Below are 20,181 nucleotides of genomic sequence, written 5' to 3'. Positions count from 1 at the left end.
AACGTAACGATCAGAAAGCTACGGCTACCTCTTCCTTTTTGGCTGAAGAGTATCATCCATTTTGCATATAAGACTGCTGGACAGCATCCTCCTGAGAGTTACGGCTCATTCCACTAGGGCTGTTGCTTCCTCATGGGCATTCAAAAATGAAGCTTCTGTGGAACAGATTTGCAAGGCTGCAACTTGGTCCTCTCTTCACACTTTTTCAAAGTTCTACAAATTTGACACTTTTGCCTCGGCTAAGGCCGCTTTTGGGAGAAAGGTTCTTCAAGCAGTGGTGCCTTCCGTTTAGGTTCCCTGTCTTGTCCCTCCCTTATCTGTGTACTCTAGCTTGGGTATTGTATCCCATAAGTAATGAAAATGATCCGTGGACTTAGTGTCTTAAAAAAAATAAAAAAATGTTATGCTTACCTGATAAATTTTGTTTCTTTTTAGACACGATGAGTCCATGGCCCGCCCTGTTCTTTTAGACAGGTTGTTAATTATTATAAACTTCAGACACCTGCACCTTGGCTTTTCCTTTCGCTACCTAACTTTGGTCGAATGACTGGAGTGGGAGGGAGGGTGGAGCTATTTAACAGCTCTGCTGTGGTGCTCTTTGCCTCCTCCTGCTGACCAGGAGGTGAATATTCCATAAGTAATAAAGATGATCCGTGGACTCATCGTGTTTAAAAAGAAAGCAATTTATCAGGTAAGCATAAATTTTCTTTTTCTTGTGGGTCAAATTAAAGGAACATACAGTAGACCTTCATAACCAAAAAGCACATAAAGAGACAAGTCAAAAGCACTTACTCTGAATTTTAAATGAGCACATAATGGACATAAATTTAGAAAGTCTCTTTAAAACTACACACTCTATTTCAATATTAAGTTTAATTTTGACTTTAGTGTCCCTTTTTAAATGAGCGTAAAATTGTGTGTTTAACATTGGCAATCCTATCCTTTTATTTGTGCTTTTGCAGGAGAAAGCACTGGATCCAAAAACAAGACTACTTCTGTATAAAATGGTGAACTCTGGAGTACTGGAAACCATTAATGGTTGTGTGAGCACTGGGAAGGAGTCTGTTGTGTTTCATGCAACTGGAGGAAGGTAACTACTGCGCCTGTGTCCAAAATGTTATGATGTTCCTAAGCCCAAATCACAAACTGGCTAAACTCATCTTTTAGCCAACATATTACACTAGAGCTGCTGCATAATGACAGCTTGTAATGTGTAGAGACTATTTAACAGCACACAGAAAACACTACCAGTAGTAATAGCAGCTGCTGCCTTTTATTAAGCACCCTCTGGCTCTCACTAGAGAGAGATTGAAAGATACAAAAAATAAAAATCTCTTTACAACTTATAAACCTAATAATCATACAAAAAATATGAGCGAAAGAAGCATCCCCTAGCACTAGAGGTAGAAAGAAAAAAAATTTACAGAATTACAAAGTCCCCAAAATATAACCTTTTTATTAGTGAAAAGTTTAAAACCTAGGTAATTTTTTTTTTTTTTTTTTTTTTTTTTTTTTAATACTAGAGTCCAGGGCCCAGTGAAAAAAAGGATCAATATATAATAGCTATCATGGGAAAAAGCGCAGAAGGGGTATCTATCCCCATTACAATGTGTGGCACGAAACGCAAAACAGTCCCTTACATAAATCTGTGACTATTAAGTACTCCACACTGGAGCCAGAAAGGGGTGGCAATCTGCTAACACTTTTGTGACACCCCACCGCAATTATTTAAAAGACTGGGTGCTCCCATGCTAATATCCCTGAAATCAGTCAAAAATCTTTGTTATCGCAATCAAGAAAAATCAAACTGGCCCAAAGGGCACTGCACTCACGTTTCGCATGCCGCTAATCTTACCTTTTCCGTCGCTCTGTATCTGCTGCACCTCTCTGCGAGTCTCTTCATTGGCTCCCCATTCACAGCAGAATTAAATTAAAATTCTCACCCTTGCATACAAAGCTCACAAACGCCACTCCCCACTACCTATCCTCTAATCAACAAATATACTCCAACCCTCCCACTAAGATCCAATAATGACCTGCTCCTTGCATCTTCGACTATCACCTCTTCCCATGCTAGACTGCAGGACTTCTGTCGTGCAGCACCAATCCTCTGGAACTCTCTACCTCGCCCTGTCAGGCTTTCCCCTAATCTTATTTTAAATGCTCCCTGAGGACTTTTTTTGTTCAGAGAAGCCTACCACCCAACTCAATAATTAATTTCACTTACCTAACATTTCCCTCATCTAACTCCTGCATTAACATCTTGCTCACTCTTCTAGATTAAGTTCCCACAGGAATATGTCCCTAAAATCCCCCTGTATGTGTTTGTAGAATTTTGTCTTGTCTCTTAAATAAAACAATGATATAAAACTTGTAAATTAATTGTACCCATGGACAGCGCTGCAGAATATAAATAAAGTTTAATATATATATATATTGATTTTTTTTTTTTTTTATTTCTTTTTTTTTTTTTTTTTGCTGGGCCCTGGGCGCACTTTTTTTTTTTTTTTTTTTTTTTTTTAAATTACATGTTTTTACCTATGTGTTTTTTTATTTTTTTTCACTAATAAAGGTTATGTTTTTAAGAGAATAATTGTTATATTTTGGTGACTTTGTTTAAAAAAATAAAAAACAAATCTACCTCTTGAGTGCTTAGGGGATGCTTATTTTCTTTCTCACTATTTTATTTTTTGTATTCGATTTCCTTGCATCCAGCACCACCCTTGTGGGCAGTTTCTTTTTCCACTATGGTTACTTATTGGAATTTCCACCAGTCTCTTTTGTTTAAACCTAATTATCAAACTGTCCTATACACTTATTGGTTTCTTTCCCACCAATCTACTCATTTTATTTTTTTATATATATTTTAGTATGGATGACCAGGAAGTACCTGCTGAGTGTGCCCTAAAAGTTTTTAAGACTACTTTGAATGAATTTAAGAACAGAGATAAATATATCAAGGATGATTACAGATTCAAGAATCGCTTTAGCAAGCTGAATCCTCGAAAAATAATCCGTATGTGGGCTGAAAAGGAGAAACACAATCTGAATAGGTATGCTACCACTTAGAAATAATTATTGTCCCCTTTTATTTTATGGTTGTCTAATTTTAAAATGTGGAATCTCTGGAACCTTTATATGCTGACCATACCAATTCAGTGTGTGTAGTCTAATCAGTGATATCTGTCAGACATGCTAACTATGGAAAATTCTTCTAGCAATACAGGCAATACAATTTGCAGGTGTTGAGCTTTTCTTTTGGCCATATTGGAGGTTCAGGACTTTAGGGAGACCTCCGCCATGTTCTGTTTACTAAATGGAAACAATCCTTTTTGAAGTGCTTTATAAAAATAAGTAAATGACAATAGAGGCTCAATTTAGGGTAAAACCCTTTTTGAAGTATCATTATGTAATTTTGTGTGTAGAATGCAGAAAGCTGGTATTCCTTGTCCAGAAGTAGTCATGTTGAAGAAACACGTATTGGTGATGTGTTTTATTGGAAAAGATCAAGTTCCTGCCCCTACTCTGAAGGAGGCAAAGCTAAGCATGGAAGAGTTAAACACAGCATATTACCAAGTTCTCTCCGTAAGTGTTTGTTTCTTTTATTTTTCTTCTTACAATGTCATTTTCCTGAACATGCAAAATTTGTATTTTTAAAATCGGTTTCCATTAAAATTATGGTGAGTAAAAAAGATGTGGGGAAAAAACCTTTTCCACTGGGGGATGTACAGATGGGCTATGAAATAACCTATTGAGTATTTTTAAAATAATGTCTCTTTCTTCTGTTATGTGTGATCAGTCCACGGGTCATCATTACTTCTGGGATATAACTCCTCCCCAACAGGAAATGCAAGAGGATTCACCCAGCAGAGCTGCATATAGCTCCTCCCCTCTACGTCAGTCCCAGTCATTCTCTTGCACCCAACGACTAGATAGGATGTGTGAGAGGACTATGGTGATTATACTTAGTTTTTATGACTTCAATCAAAAGTTTATTTTATAATAGCACCGGAGCGTGTTATTACTTCTCTGGCAGACTTTGAGGAAGAATCTACCAGAGTTTTTACTATGATTTTAACCGGAGTAGTTAAGATCATATTACTGTTCTCGGCCATCTGAGGGAGGTAAAAGCTTCAGATCAGGGGACAGGGGCAGATGAATCTGCATTGAGGTATGTAGCAGTTTTTATTTTCTGAATGGAATTGATGAGAAAATCCTGCTATACCGTTATAATGACATGTATGTATACACTTCAGTATTCTGGGAATGGTACTTCACCGGAACTACTCTGTTAAAGGTCACTAATCTTTTTAATAAGTATTATATCATGTTAAACGTTTTTGCTGGAATGTAGAATCGTTTACATTGCTGAGGTACTGAGTAAATAAATGTTTGGGCTTTATTTTCCACTTGGCAGTAGTTTGTTTTGAATTGTGACAGTTTCGTTTCTCTTCACTGCTGTGTGTGAGAGGGAGGGGCCGTTTTTGGCGCTCTTTGCTACGCATCAACAATTTCCAGTCAGCTATTATTATTTTTCCTGCATGATCCGGTTCATCTCTGACAGATCTCAGGGGTCTTCAAACTTCTTGAAGGGAGGTACATTCTCTCAGCAGAGCTGTGAGAATTTTTTATATTGACTGTGGATAAAGACGTTACTCAATAATTTTTATGTCAAATTTAGTTATGTTATCTTACTAATGGGAACAAAACCTTTGCTAAAAGTTGTGTTGTTTTAAAGTTGATGCTATAACTGTTTCTCAGTTCATTATCTCAACTGTCATTTAATCGTTTAAGTACCTCTTTGAGGCACAGTACGTTTTTGCTAAAAAAGATTATAACCAGGTTGCAAGTTATTGCTAGTGTGTTAAACATGTCTGACTCAGAGGAAGATATCTGTGTCATTTGTTCCAATGCCAAGGTGGAGCCCAATAGAAATTTATGTACTAACTGTATTGATGCTACTTTAAATAAAAGTCAATCTGTACAATGTGAACAAATTTCACCAATCTGCGAGGGGAGAGTTATGCCGACTAACTCGCCTCACGCGGCAGTACCTGCATCTCCCGCCCGGGAGGTGCGTGATATTATGGCGCCTAGTACATCTGGGCGGCCATTACAGATAACATTACAAGATATGGCTACTGTTATGACTGAAGTTTTGTCTAAATTACCAGAACTAAGAGGCAAGCGTGATCACTCTGGGGTGAGAACAGAGTGCGCTGACAATACTAGGGCCATGTCTGATACTGCGTCACAGCTTGCAGAGCATGAGGACGGAGAGCTTCATTCTGTGGGTGACGGTTCTGATCCAAACAGATTGGATTCAGATATTTCAAATTTTAAATTTAAATTGGAGAACCTCCGTGTATTACTAGGGGAGGTCTTAGCAGCTCTCAATGATTGTAACACCGTTGCAATACCAGAGAAACTATGTAGGTTGGATAAATACTTTGCGGTACCGGCGAGTACTGACGTTTTTCCTATACCTAAGAGATTAACTGAAATTGTTACTAAGGAGTGGGATAGACCCGGTGTGCCGTTCTCACCCCCTCCAATATTTAGAAAGATGTTTCCAATAGACGCCACCACTCGGGACTTATGGCAAACGGTCCCTAAGGTGGAGGGAGCAGTTTCTACTCTAGCTAAGCGTACCACTATCCCGGTGGAGGATAGCTGTGCCTTTTCAGATCCAATGGATAAAAAATTAGAGGGTTACCTTAAGAAAATGTTTGTTCAACAAGGTTTTATTTTGCAACCCCTTGCATGTATCGCGCCGATTACGGCTGCGGCAGCATTTTGGATTGAGTCTCTGGAAGAGAACCTTAGTTCATCTACGCTAGACGACATTATGGACAGGCTTAGAGTCCTTAAACTAGCTAATTCATTCATTTCGGAGGCCGTAGTACATTTAACCAAACTTACGGCTAAGAACTCAGGATTCGCCATACAGGCACGTAGGGCACTGTGGCTAAAATCCTGGTCAGCTGATGTTACTTCTAAGTCCAAATTACTTAATATACCTTTCAAGGGGCAGTCCTTATTTGGGCCCGGTTTGAAAGAAATTATCGCTGACATTACAGGAGGTAAGGGCCACGCCCTACCTCAAGACAAAGCCAAAGCTAAGGCTAGACAGTCTAATTTTCGTCCCTTTCGGAATTTCAAAACAGGAGCAGCATCAACCTCCACTGCACCAAAACAGGAAGGAGCTGTTGCTCGTTACAGGCAAGGCTGGAAGCCCAACCAGTCCTGGAACAAGGGCAAACAGGCCAGGAAACCTGCTGCTGCCCCAAAGACAGCATGAACCGAGAGCCCCCGATCCGGGACCGGATCTAGTGGGGGGCAGACTTTCTCTCTTCGCCCAGGCCTGGGCAAGAGATGTTCAGGATCCCTGGGCGCTAGAGATCATATCTCAGGGATACCTTCTAGACTTCAAATTATCTCCCCCAAGAGGGAGATTTCATCTGTCAAGATTGTCAACAAACCAGATAAAGAAAGAAGCGTTTCTACGCTGTGTACAAGATCTGTTATTAATGGGAGTGATCCATCCGGTTCCGCGGTCGGAACAAGGACAAGGGTTCTACTCAAACCTGTTTGTGGTTCCCAAAAAAGAGGGAACTTTCAGACCAATCTTAGATTTAAAGATTCTAAACAAATTCCTAAGAGTTCCATCGTTCAAAATGGAAACTATTCGGACAATCTTGCCCATGATCCAAAAGGGTCAGTACATGACCACAGTGGATTTAAAAGATGCTTACCTTCACATACCGATCCACAAAGATCATCACCGGTATCTACGGTTTGCCTTCCTAGACAGGCACTACCAGTTTGTAGCTCTTCCATTCGGATTGGCTACGGCCCCAAGAATCTTCACAAAGATTCTAGGTGCCCTCCTGGCGGTACTAAGACCGCGAGGGATTTCGGTAGCTCCGTACCTAGACGACATTCTAATACAAGCTTCAAGCTTTCAAACTGCCAAGTCTCATACAGAGTTAGTTCTGGCATTTCTAAGGTCGCATGGATGGAAAGTGAACGAAAAGAAGAGTTCTCTTTTTCCTCTCACAAGAGTTCCATTCTTGGGGACTCTTATAGATTCTGTAGAAATGAAGATTTACCTGACAGAGGACAGGTTAACAAAGCTTCAAGATGCATGCCGTGTCCTTCATTCCATTCAACACCCGTCAGTAGCTCAATGCATGGAGGTGATCGGCTTAATGGTAGCGGCAATGGACATAGTACCTTTTGCACGCCTACACCTCAGACCGCTGCAATTATGCATGCTAAGTCAGTGGAATGGGGATTACTCAGATTTGTCCCCTACTCTGAATCTGAATCAAGAGACCAGAAATTCTCTTCTATGGTGGCTTCATCGGCCACACCTGTCCAGGGGGATGCCATTCAGCAGGCCAGACTGGACAATTGTAACAACAGACGCCAGCCTACTAGGTTGGGGCGCTGTCTGGAATTCTCTGAAGGCTCAGGGATTATGGAATCAGGAGGAGAGTCTCCTTCCAATAAACATTCTGGAATTGAGAGCAGTTCTCAATGCCCTTCTGGCTTGGCCCCAATTAACAACTCGGGGGTTCATCAGGTTTCAGTCGGACAATATCACGACTGTAGCTTACATCAACCATCAGGGAGGGACAAAAAGCTCCCTAGCAATGATGGAAGTATCAAAGATAATTCGATGGGCAGAGTCTCACTCTTGCCACCTGTCAGCAATCCACATCCCGGGAGTGGAGAACTGGGAGGCGGATTTCTTGAGTCGCCAGACTTTTCATCCGGGGGAGTGGGAACTTCATCCGGAGGTCTTTGCCCAAATACTTCGACGTTGGGGCAAACCACAGATAGATCTCATGGCGTCTCGCCAGAACGCCAAGCTTCCTCACTACGGGTCCAGATCCAGGGATCCGGGAGCGGTTCTGATAGATGCTTTGACAGCACCTTGGAACTTCGGGATGGCTTATGTGTTTCCACCCTTCCCGCTGCTTCCTCGATTGATTGCCAAAATCAAACAGGAGAGAGCATCAGTGATTCTAATAGCACCTGCATGGCCACGCAGGACTTGGTATGCAGATCTAGTGGACATGTCATCCTGTCCGCCTTGGTCTCTACCTCTAAGACAGGACCTTCTGATACAGGGTCCGTTCAAACATCAAAATCTAACTTCTCTGAAGCTGACTGCTTGGAAATTGAACGCTTGATTTTATCAAAACGTGGTTTTTCTGAGTCGGTTATTGATACCCTGATACAGGCTAGGAAGCCTGTTACCAGAAAGATTTACCATAAAATATGGCGTAAATACCTATACTGGTGTGAATCCAAACGTTACTCCTGGAGTAAGGTTAGGATCTCTAGGATCTTGTCCTTTCTACAAGAAGGCTTAGAAAAGGGTTTATCGGCTAGTTCATTAAAGGGACAGATTTCAGCTCTGTCCATCTTGTTACACAGGCGTCTGTCAGAAAATCCAGACGTCCAGGCCTTTTGTCAGGCTTTAGCTAGGATCAAGCCTGTGTTTAAAGCTGTTGCTCCACCATGGAGTTTAAACTTAGTTCTTAACGTTTTACAGGGTGTTCCGTTTGAACCCCTTCATTCCATTGATATAAAATTGTTATCTTGGAAAGTTCTGTTTTTAATGGCTATTTCCTCGGCTCGAAGAGTCTCTGAGTTATCAGCATTACATTGTGATTCTCCTTATCTGATTTTTCACTCAGACAAGGTAGTTCTGCGTACTAAACCTGGGTTCTTACCTAAGGTAGTTACTAACAGGAATATCAATCAAGAGATTGTTGTTCCATCCTTGTGTCCAAATCCTTCTTCAAAGAAGGAACGTCTTCTACACAATCTGGATGTAGTTCGTGCCCTCAAGTTCTACTTGCAGGCAACTAAAGATTTTCGTCAAACTTCTTCCCTGTTTGTCGTTTATTCTGGACAGAGGAGAGGTCAAAAAGCTTCTGCTACCTCTCTCTCTTTTTGGCTTCGTAGCATAATACGTTTAGCCTATGAGACTGCTGGACAGCAGCCTCCTGAAAGAATTACAGCCCACTCCACTAGAGCTGTGGCTTCCACTTGGGCCTTTAAGAATGAGGCCTCTGTTGAACAGATTTGCAAGGCTGCAACTTGGTCTTCGCTTCATACTTTTTCCAAATTTTACAAATTTGATACTTTTGCTTCTTCGGAGGCTATTTTTGGGAGAAAGGTTCTTCAGGCAGTGGTTCCTTCTGTATAATGAGCCTGCCTATCCCTCCCGTCATCCGTGTACTTTTGCTTTGGTATTGGTATCCCAGAAGTAATGATGACCCGTGGACTGATCACACATAACAGAAGAAAACATAATTTATGCTTACCTGATAAATTCCTTTCTTCTGTTGTGTGATCAGTCCACGGCCCGCCCTGTTTTTAAGGCAGGTAAATATTTTTTAAAATTATACTCCAGTCACCACTTCACCCTTGGTTACTCCTTTCTCGTTGATTCTTGGTCGAATGACTGGGACTGACGTAGAGGGGAGGAGCTATATGCAGCTCTGCTGGGTGAATCCTCTTGCATTTCCTGTTGGGGAGGAGTTATATCCCAGAAGTAATGATGACCCGTGGACTGATCACACAACAGAAGAAAGGAATTTATCAGGTAAGCATAAATTATGTTATTTCCCAAAAAGAAATGAGTGCTGAGTGGAGTTCCTAGTTTAGCTAAATTAAATAGAAGTCTTACTGTCCTACTAAAAACACTATTTGGCGTATCCTCCTCTTCTAGGTAAGCATGCTTCACACTGCCGGCTTTTGTAAGGATACAATTCTAATGTTATGTAATATCCTGTCATGTATAAATAATTGCTAAACAAATAACGGATATTGCAAAATTTGGAGTTAGATGCTGAAATGAAGTAAATTACTGTATATACAAATCATCCCTATGGAGAGCACATTCACTGATGTGATAAAAACTACCACAACTCTATTGGTGGGCAATGACACTACACAAAAATTAGTTATAGGGAGAAAATAGTGCTTTTTAAATATGACATACTATGTTCTTATAAATTGAATTGTTATTGGATCCAAATATTTTAATCCCCAGTTTTGTTTGCCAATTGTTTTGACTAGCCATTATAATTTTGATATTAGATGGTCTGGTTCTTAATCTTAAACAAATTATCTTTGGGTTTTTTTCCCCAGATGATGAAGCAACTGTATGAGCAGTGCAGACTTGTGCATGCTGATCTAAGTGAATACAATATGCTGTGGCATGAAGGAAAGGTAATCATTTTGCTGAAATAGTCCTCTTCCAAGCATGTGTTAATCCTCCTATGTGTAAGGCATTGAAGATTTTCTTTATGCTAAGGCCTGTTTGTTCTGTGGCTTTGAATTTGAGATAGCATTTATTCCTTACGTAAGTTTGCCCCTTTAATATAAACACATTTTTTCATTCCTCGTCAAATAGGTATATGAAAAAAAATATTTTAAAGAAAAGCCCAATCACCGGTTCCAGAACCTAGTCTACTCAGTTTGCTTATTTTTGTATGTGCACAGACTGTCACCAATAATTATTAATATGAATTATTTATTTTTGAAGAAAAAAAATACCCTTTGCAAATATATAAATGTTCATGATGGTTTTACGAGGATAGTGAAATGATATTTTAATTTATTTTCCCTTTTAGGTCTGGCTTATTGATGTAAGCCAATCCGTAGAGCCTACTCATCCTCACGGACTGGAGTTTCTTTACAGAGATAGCAGGAATGTTTCCCAGGTATGCAATCTTGTTTGGGCAAGCATGATGGACGACTTAAAGGGCCAATTTAGTGGAAAGATTACATGCTCTAATTATTAAGAACATGTCATTTTATCACTTGAGACCCTGCACTTTTATTTAGATAAAGATCTGCTGTCCCAGAGTGAAAACTGTTGCTGACACCATCATTTGCAAGGGTCGCTAGTGATAGTTACATGACCTTACAAATTAGAGCAGGTATTTTGTCCACTGGTAATGACAAAGCATGATTCTGGGTCAAGTTGGACTGTTAAGTTATTAGACTATTAAATGTTAAAGTCAGTAGGAAAACTTTAATGAACACTCAAGCCAAAATAAACTTTTATGATTCAGATAGAGCAGCAGTTTTAAGACACTTTCCAACTTCCATTATTAAATTTTGCACACTGTTTATGTTCACACATTCTTGGGAACATGATCCTACTGAGCATGAGCACAAGCTCACAACGTATACTAGTCTGTGATTGGCTGATACCTCATATGATACAGGGGGCCGGAAAATAGGAGAAAAAATAAAATTTGTCAGAAAAAAAAATCTGCTAATTTTAAATTCAGAGTCGGTGCTATTGCATTGTCTTTTTATATATAAATAAAACTTTCCTATTCTTCTGTTATCAAAATGACTTTCTTGCTATCCTGTGAGAGCTTACTGTGGTAAAGCTATAAGCTGCATGTTTAGGACATGCTCTGGTCTGTATCATCTAAGTTTTAATTTTGACTTTCATATCCCTTTTTACTGCGAGTGGTTGAAGTGGTTTCTTCTCTGTAGTCTTTTTAGTGTGCAGGTAACTATCTAAATTCTTACATAGTAATGAAAGGGGCAGTGTGCACCAATTTTCATATAACTGCATGTAATAGACACTACTATAGAAAAAGAATATACATGGCTACGAATAGAAAAATCCAGTATAAAACCTTCTAAAAACTTAGAAGCTCCCAGTTTAGCATTGTTGATGTTAGGCTGGGACACCCAGCGAAAGGGGCTGGGGAAACAGGAACATAGAGAGAACATTGTATTTATATATTTTTTTTTTTAATCAAAATAAATAATGTAAAGTGTGGTTATGAAGGTTCCTTTGCCTTGTAACTTGTTGTTTAGATGTATCTAGTGCATCATTTTAATGTTATATGAACCTGTTATGAAATTTATATTCACTTTGCACCAGGCTATTTACAGACTACTAAAATGTGTGTACTAGCTACTAATGTTTTCTTCCCCTTAGTTTTTCCAAAAAGCAGGGGTAGCAGATGTACTTAATGAACGTGATCTCTTCAATGCGGTTTCTGGATTAAACATTACCTCCAGTAACCAAGTGGACTTCATGGCTGAGGTAAATGTGATTATATATACTCCTCCTCCTTGTTAAAGGGACATGAAACCTCCCCCCCCCTTAATGATTCCAATAGAGAATACAATTTTAAACAACTTTCCAGTTTACTTCTATCATCTAATTTGCTTCATTCTCTTTGTATCCCCTGTTAAAGGAGCAGCAATGCAATGCAATACTGGGAGTTAGCTGAACATATTGTGTGTGTGCTAATGATGAGGCATATTTGTGGAGCCACCAATTATCGGCTAGTATTTTACATTGCTGCTCCTAGAAGTGAATTGGAAAGTTGTTTAAAATTCTATCTGAATCAAGAGTTTAATTTTGACTTCACTGTGCCTTTTTAAAATTGGGACAAAAGTTTGCTTAGAATAGATTTCAAATAATAAGCTATCAGGTCTCTGCATTAATTATTTAATAGTACAAAACAATGTTTCCCATTACCGTATACAATTAACTTTCTAGAGTTAGTATTAGAACTTCCAAGTTAGTAACCATGTTTTCCCATTTCTCTTAAAACTAGATTGAAGCTTTAGAGAAAATAAATGAAGATCATGTCCAGATGATCGGAAAGAAGATTCCTGAATATGAGAAAGGTGATGATGGCCCTCCCAGGATATACGACGAATAGCCCTGATGGGGATTTTTTCCCAGTTAACAAATTAAGCAAAAGAAAATAAATTGCTGCTCTGCAGTGATTCATGTCTGCTGTCCAATATGAGTTGGAAGTGGATCCAGAGAACCAGACACTCTAGAGAATACTCCTGGTATTCTAGCTATGGTTTCTGACATATCAAGGTTTAGCCTGCAAATAGACTAAGCTGTTATGTGTATCTATCCAAAGACCTGCTGTTAACACAGCTTTACAGATGGATGTTATCACTGTCTGTATTTGCACCTGTGCTAGTTATTCTAGTACTGAAGGGGTAAAGGTGATCGCTGTAAATAATGATCTCTTTACCTTGAGAAGCTTGTAAACAGCCAAGCTTTCCTTATTGCATCACAAAAGAATTGTTGGTTTTACCTGTAATTGTACCCTCAGCCTAAATGACGACATATTCCACTATAAATTGAACGGGTTTTACAAAGAGTTTTTTGCATACTGCATGGATTGTAATCACTAAGTGTTTTTGCAAATTCACATATAACCTAAAAGTGTGCATTTCTGCAGATAAACAGCTAAAGCTTCACTTTAGAAAACAAAATAGAAAAGATACTGATTAGGCTTGATAGCATTTTTCACTAGCTTGTAGTGTAGATTTTCAATCCTACTGCACATCATGTTTAACTTTTAATATACCAATTGATGTAGTTAATTTGTGAAATTGATCTACTTAAACACCTCATGGATATAACATTTTGAATTTTGTTTTAATCGGTTTCCACATGGAGTGAGTCTGACATTACTGTACTGTTCTTCTCTATCACTAACCATGATAAACAATGTGTTAATATGTAATCCGTGCTTAATAGCTATGATGTTTTTAAAATATAAATTAATACTTCCTCTGAGTTCATCAAATACTATAAGAATTGGTATTCTAAGGCAATATCTAGTTTGTTTTCCATTTAGTGATGTAAAACTAAAGCATGAAAAATAAACATTTCTATTTAAAAACAATCCTGTGCTTAATTTCTTTAGCTACCCTGTAATTCTGACAAATCTCACTCAATTATACTTCGTATTAACAACCAATAGTAAGGTAGATGCATGAATATTCAAATGATGAATTCCTAATTTTATATCTTTTTGTAAAAAGGTGCTTAGAGAATATTATCCTTTTGATATTTAACTTCAGAACAACCCCTGTTTTTTTGCATTCTATTGTTAAAGGGACACTGAACCCAAAAACATTATTTCGTGATTCAGATAGAGCATGCAACTTTCTAATTTTACTCATATTTTTCTTCGTTCTCTTGCTATCTTTATTTGAAAAAGCTAATGAGCCAGCCAGTTTTTGGGTCAGACCCTAGACAGCACTTGTTTATTGGTGGCTGAATTTATCCACTAATCGGCAAGAACAACCCAGATTGTTCACCAAAAATGGTCCGGCATCTATATTTACATTCTTACTTTTCAAATAGATACCAAGAGAATGAAGAAAATTTGATAATAGGAGTAAATTAGAAAGTTGCTTAAAATTGCATGCTCTATCTGAATCACGAAAGAAAAAAATTGGGTTCAGTGTCCCTTTAAGGTCAGTAAGGTAATTTCCTGTACAAAAAGGGGTTACTGCCTCTTTAAATCGATGGTAAGACACCCCACCTTAAATATGCAGTGCTATTTTGGGCAGCAGTTGTTGACATAATAGAACAGGAAAAAATGCGAAGGTTGACAAAATTGATAATGGGAATAGAACATTTGCATTATGAAAGGTTGCAATTATTTACAATTGAAGAGGCATCTGAGGGGATATGATTGCATTATATAAAAATATACTGGGCCCATATAAGCAGTTATCAATAGGACTGTACCAAGCACCCACTGAGACTTAAAGGGACACTTATTTAATGATTCAGATAGAGAATAAAATTTGAAACATTCCAATTTGCTTCATTCTGTAGGTGTCCTTTGTTGAAGAAATAGCAATGCACACCGGTGAGCCAATCACACGAGGCATCTATGTGCAGCCACCAATCAGCAGTTACGAAGTCTATCTAGATATGCTTTTCATCAAAGGATATCAAGAGAATGAAGCAAATTAGATAGAAGTAAATTAGAAAGTTTTTTTAAAATTGCATGTTTTCTAAATCGTGAAAGAAAAAAATGGGGTTTCATGTCCCTTTTAAGGAAAAGAGATTTCACCTAAAGGGGTTCTTTACAGTAAGAATAAGTGTGTGAAATTATCTGCTTAAAGGGACAGTCTACCATAGAATTGTTATTGTTTTAAAAGATAGATAATACCTTTATTACCCATTCCCCAGTTTTGCATAACCAACACAGTTATATTAATACACTTTTTACCTCTGTGATTACCTTGTATCTAGGAACCTTCTTCCAGCCCCCTGATCACATGACTGTGACTGTTATCTATTGTCTTAAACTTAGCATTGTTTTGTGCTAAATCTTAAATAACCCCATGTGCCTGAACATAGTGTTATCTATATGGCCCACGTGTACTTTCTGTCTTTGTGTTGAAAAGAGATTTAAAAAGCCTGTGATAAGAGGCAGCCCTCAAAGGTTTAGAAATTAGCATATGAGCTTACCTATGTTTAGTTTAAACTAAGAATACCAATAGAAAAAAAGCAAATTTGATGATAAAAGTAAATTGGGAATAAGGAAAATTTTAATTTATACTAGACTGTCCCTTTAATCCTGTTATTTCAGCAAATTTAGTAGATGCTTTTTTGGCAAAGCAACATATCACAGAATAGTATTGACAGTATAACTTGCTTATTCAAGGAGATATCTGATGGTCACTTTAAAGTTTAGACTTTTTTTTTCTCCTTTTGGTGCAATTGGAAATCTAGTTTAGGGGAGGTTGTCTTCTTTTGGATCAACAGTAGTAACAAGAATGTGTGAAAGGTTGAACTTTATAGACTTGAGTATTCTCTATTTATCAGTTATTTGTAGAGTGCCACCAGATTTCTATGTAACTATGCAGTACAGTAGTGTAGCAGGAAAGTCTGCATGGTTGTATAAGAAAATATGTTGGCACTATTAGTACAAGCACATTTAGGCCTTGTAAGGACAAGACAAAGGAAATGATCCCAGAACCAAGTCATTGTGGGCTAGACAGGTGTTAAAATACCTTGTTATGTGTTTTTTGTTTGTTTTTTTGTCCCTTGCAGGAACAAAATAATTTGAAGAAAGTCATAATCCTAGGTGTTACAATACATCATGCATCAGAATGGGCACACTGAAATTTTGCCTCAGCATTTTGTTGATAAATTTTCCACCTACATAATTTTAGCCAAATGGTCTTAATAGAAATTTGACACACAGTACTGAATATACATTTTTTCCCCCCCTTCAATTATGCAGCACCTCAAATCTAAAGCTTATGGGGTTTTACAGATGCCCTACCTGGATAATTACTGTAAATGTATGCCTGTCTGTAGAAGAGTTAATTAACCAATCTACCAAAAATCTCTTAAACATGTCTTAGATTTAAGTTCCAGAGAAACAAGGTTACTTACAGGCATCAGTCTACCAACACCAGAGGAATGCATGGTGGTAATTGGCCTAATGGTGTCCACCCTGTAAGCAATTCCTTCTTCAAAGTTCCATATGGGTCGCTATAATTGTGATTTCTTTGTGGAATGACAATCCCAATGACTTAACAAAATCCTTAAGTTATTACCTCACTATGAAAAATCAAAATTCTCTTTTAAGTCAGATTTATGTTACTTCAACAGATGCTGTTTTCAAAAACTTGGGAACCATTTTTCTTTTTAATGACACGATGAGTCCATGGATCATCTTAATTACTAATGGGATATTCACCTCCTGGTCAGCAGGAGGCGGCAAAGAGCCCCACAGCAGAACTGATAAATATCACCTCCCTTCACTCCCAACCCAGTCATTCTCTTTGCCTGCGTTCGTGATAGGAAGTGGCAAAGTGAGGTGTTAAAGGGACAGTGAACCCACATTTTTTATTTCGTTATTCAGATAGAGCATGGAATTTTATGCAACTTTCTCTTTTACTCCTATTAATTTTTTTCATTCTCTTGGTATCTTTATTTTAAAAGCAGGAATGTAAATCTTAGCCCAGCCCATTTTAGGTTCAGCACATGGATAGCGCTTGCTTATTGGAGGCTTACATTTACCCACCAATAGGCAAGCAATAACCCAGGTTCTCAACAAAAAATGGACCAGATCCTATGCATCACATGCCTGCTTTTTAAATAAAGATAGCAAGAGAACGAAGAAAAAATGATAATAGGAGTAAATTAGAAAGTTGCTTAAAAATGCATGCTCTATCTGAATCACGAAAGAAAATATTTGGGTTTAGTGTCCTTTTTAAGATTCTTCAATAGTGATGTCGCGAATAGTTCCCGGTGAACATAGCTTGTTCGCGTTCGCCGCGGCGGGCGAACATATGCGATGTTTGATCCGCCCCCTATTCGTCATCATTGAGTAATACTTTGACCCTGTACCTCAGTCAGAAGACACATTCCAGCCAATCAGCAGCAGACCCTCCTACCTCCTGGACAGCATACATTTTAGATTCATTTGGAAGCTGCATTCTTAGTGAGGAGGAGGAACAGTGTAGCTGCTACTGATTTAAAGGGACAGTCTAGGCCAAAATAAACTTTCCTGATTCAGATAGAGCATGTCATTTTAAACAATTTTCCAATTTACTTTTATCACCAATTTTGCTTTGTTCTCTTGGTATTCTTAGTTGAAAGCTTAACCTAGGAGGTTCATATGCTAATTTCTCAGACCTTGAAGCCCACCTTTTTCAGATTGCATTTTAACAGTTTTTCACCACTAGAGGGTGTTAGTTCACATATTTCATATAGATAACACTGTGCTTGTGCACGTGAAGTAATCTGGGAGCAGGCACTGATTGGCTAGACTGTAAGTCTGTCAAAAGAACTGAAAAAAGGGGCAGTTTGCAGAGGCTTAGATACAAGATAATTACAGAGGTTAAAAGTATATTATTATAAATGTGTTAGTTATGCAAAACTGGGAAATGGGTAATAAAGGGATTATCTATCTTTTAAAACAATAAAAATTCTGGTGTAGACTGTCCCTTTAATAGGGAAATCGATAGCTAGGCTAGTGTATTCAGTGTCCACTACAGTCCTGAAGGACTCATCTGATCTCTGCTGTAAGGACAGCACCCCAAAAAGCCCTTTTTAGGGCTAGAACATCAGTCTGCTTTTTTTTTTTTTTTCATGTGTAATCTAATTGCAGTTGCCTGCCAGCCAGCGTGTGTGTCAGGCTCACCCCGTATACTGTGCCCAGTGCCACCACTCATATCTGGTGTAACAGTAGTGTAGATTTAAAAAAAACACTTTTCTGACTGTTAAATAATAGCAGTCAGTTTCCTTCACACGTGTGCGTTTCAGTGCCTGCCAGGGCACAGTGTCACCCCAGTGCAACTCCTATCTGGTGTAACAGTAGTGTACATTTAAAAAAAAAAAAAATTTTTTTTGACTGTAATAGATTGAATAGCAGTTGTCTGCAAGCATGTGTGTCAGGCCTTCAGCGTCTACTCTGCCAGCTTCTGCCAGTGGCACAGTGCCACTCATCTGTCACAGTAGCTTGCACGCATAGTACCACTAATCTAAAAAAAAATGACAGGCAGAGGCCACGTACCCCGAACTCGAACAGTTCTGAGGACATAGTTGACTGGCTAACACAGGACACCCAATCTTCTACAACTTCCGATCGGAACCTTGACGCACCATCCACCTCCAGCTTAGCTTCGGGCACCTCTCAAGTTACCACTCACCCGCATGCTGCCACCACTAGCACCACAGCCGCTTCACTTGATCTGTCGAGGAGTTATCTACACATCAGTTGGAAGAAATGAGTGATAGTGATGCGCAACCATTATTGCTAGAGGATGTAGATAACAGGGATATGTCTCAGTTAGGCAGCATTACACACATGGACGTACGGTGTGATGATGTTGTACCCAATGTTGCTTCCTTTGTTAGTTGTCAGATACAAGTGAAGCGGTTGATGATGGCGATGCGTCACGTGGGTGCCCGCTAGAAGAGGAGGGGGAAAGTTCAGATGGGGAGACAGAGAGGAGTAGGAGACGAGTTGGAAGGAGGGGGAGGTCGTCGCAAGGAGCTAGTGGCACAGTCAGACAGCATGCATCGGCACCCGGGGTCAGCCAGAAAGCACACAAATCAATGCATGCAGTTGCCACCACCAGAATGCCGTCATTGCAGAGCTCAGCAGTGTGGCATTTTTTTTTGTGTGTGTCTGCCTCTGACAACAGCGATGCCATTTGCAACCTGTGCCAAAAGAAACTGAGTCGTGGGAACTCCAACACCCACCTAGGTACAACTGCTTTTCGAAGGCACATGATCGCACATCACAAACGCCTATGGGATCAACACCTGAGTACAAGCAGCACACAAACTCAAATCTGCCATCCTCCTGGTCCAGCATCTTCAGCCACGTCAACCACTGCTGTTCTCCTTGCCCCCTCTCAACCATTCGCCACTCCGTGTCTCGCCTTGAGCAGTTCCTGCTCATCTGCCCACAGTCAGGTGTCTGTCAAGGACATGTTTGAGCGTAAGAAGCCAATGTCACAAAGTCACCCCCTTGCCCGGCATCTGACAGCTGGCTTGACTGAGCTCTTAGCCCGCCAGCTTTTACCATACAAGCTGGTGGAGTCTGAGGCGTTGAAAAAATTTGTAGCTATTGGGACACCGCAGTGGAAGGTACCCGGCCGAAATTTCTTTGCACAAAAGGCAATCCCCAACCTGTACTCGATTGTGCAAAAGGAAGTAATGGCATGTCTGGCACACAGTGTTGGGGCAAGGGTCCATCTGACCACTGATACCTGGTCTGCAAAGCATGGTCAGGGCAGGTATATCACCTACACTGCGCATTGGGTAAACCTGCTGACGGCTGCCAAGCATGGAATGCGTGGCTCTGCAGAGGAGTTGGTGACACCGCCATGATTTGCAGGCAGGCCTGCTGCCACATCCTCTACTCCTCCTACTCCATCCTCTTCCATAACCTCCTCGGCTGAGTCCTCTGCTGCTGCTGCGTCTTGCTCCACATCAACGGCAGCTCCCCAGGTACTATTCCACATCCCGGATACGGCAGTGTCACGCCGTCTTGGGGTTGACTTGCCTGAAAGCAGAGAGTCACACCGGACCAGCACTCCTGTCCGCCCTGAATGCACAGGTGGATCAGTGGATGACTCCGCACCAACTGGAGATTGGCAAAGGAAGAAATTTGGTGTCGCCATAGAATTTGGGTAAGTTGACACGTGCCGTGCATGGCACATGTGTGTAATTTGATCGTACAACGCTTTGTGCATAAGTACCCAGTCTTACAGGACGTCCTGAAGCAGGCCAGGAAGGTATGTGGCCATTTCAGGTGTTCCTACGCGGCGAAACATGCCAGTAAGGCGCTTGATTTGCGACAGCCCGACACGTTGGAATTC

The 20,181-nt window shown here is 39.7% G+C and overlaps 1 protein-coding gene across 1 annotated transcript in view; it reads left to right on the top strand.

Moving 5' to 3' along the window:
* The window catches only part of RIOK3 (RIO kinase 3), a 35,159-nt gene extending 21,441 nt beyond the window's left edge, over window positions 1–13,718 (top strand). The window contains exons 7-13 of the mRNA XM_053714983.1: window positions 963–1,090; window positions 2,871–3,053; window positions 3,426–3,585; window positions 10,174–10,254; window positions 10,659–10,748; window positions 11,993–12,100; window positions 12,621–13,718. Coding sequence (XP_053570958.1) covers window positions 963–1,090; window positions 2,871–3,053; window positions 3,426–3,585; window positions 10,174–10,254; window positions 10,659–10,748; window positions 11,993–12,100; window positions 12,621–12,728 — 858 coding nt within the window. The 3' untranslated portion in view covers window positions 12,729–13,718. The remainder of the gene's footprint in view (window positions 1–962; window positions 1,091–2,870; window positions 3,054–3,425; window positions 3,586–10,173; window positions 10,255–10,658; window positions 10,749–11,992; window positions 12,101–12,620) is intronic.
* Window positions 13,719–20,181: the final 6,463 nt, after the last annotated feature.

The sequence above is a fragment of the Bombina bombina genome, chromosome 5 (genome assembly GCF_027579735.1).
Source record: "Bombina bombina isolate aBomBom1 chromosome 5, aBomBom1.pri, whole genome shotgun sequence".
Taxonomy (NCBI): domain Eukaryota; kingdom Metazoa; phylum Chordata; class Amphibia; order Anura; family Bombinatoridae; genus Bombina; species Bombina bombina.
The sequence above is the reverse complement of the archived record's forward strand: the minus strand, read 5'-3'. Positions and strand labels throughout refer to the sequence as shown.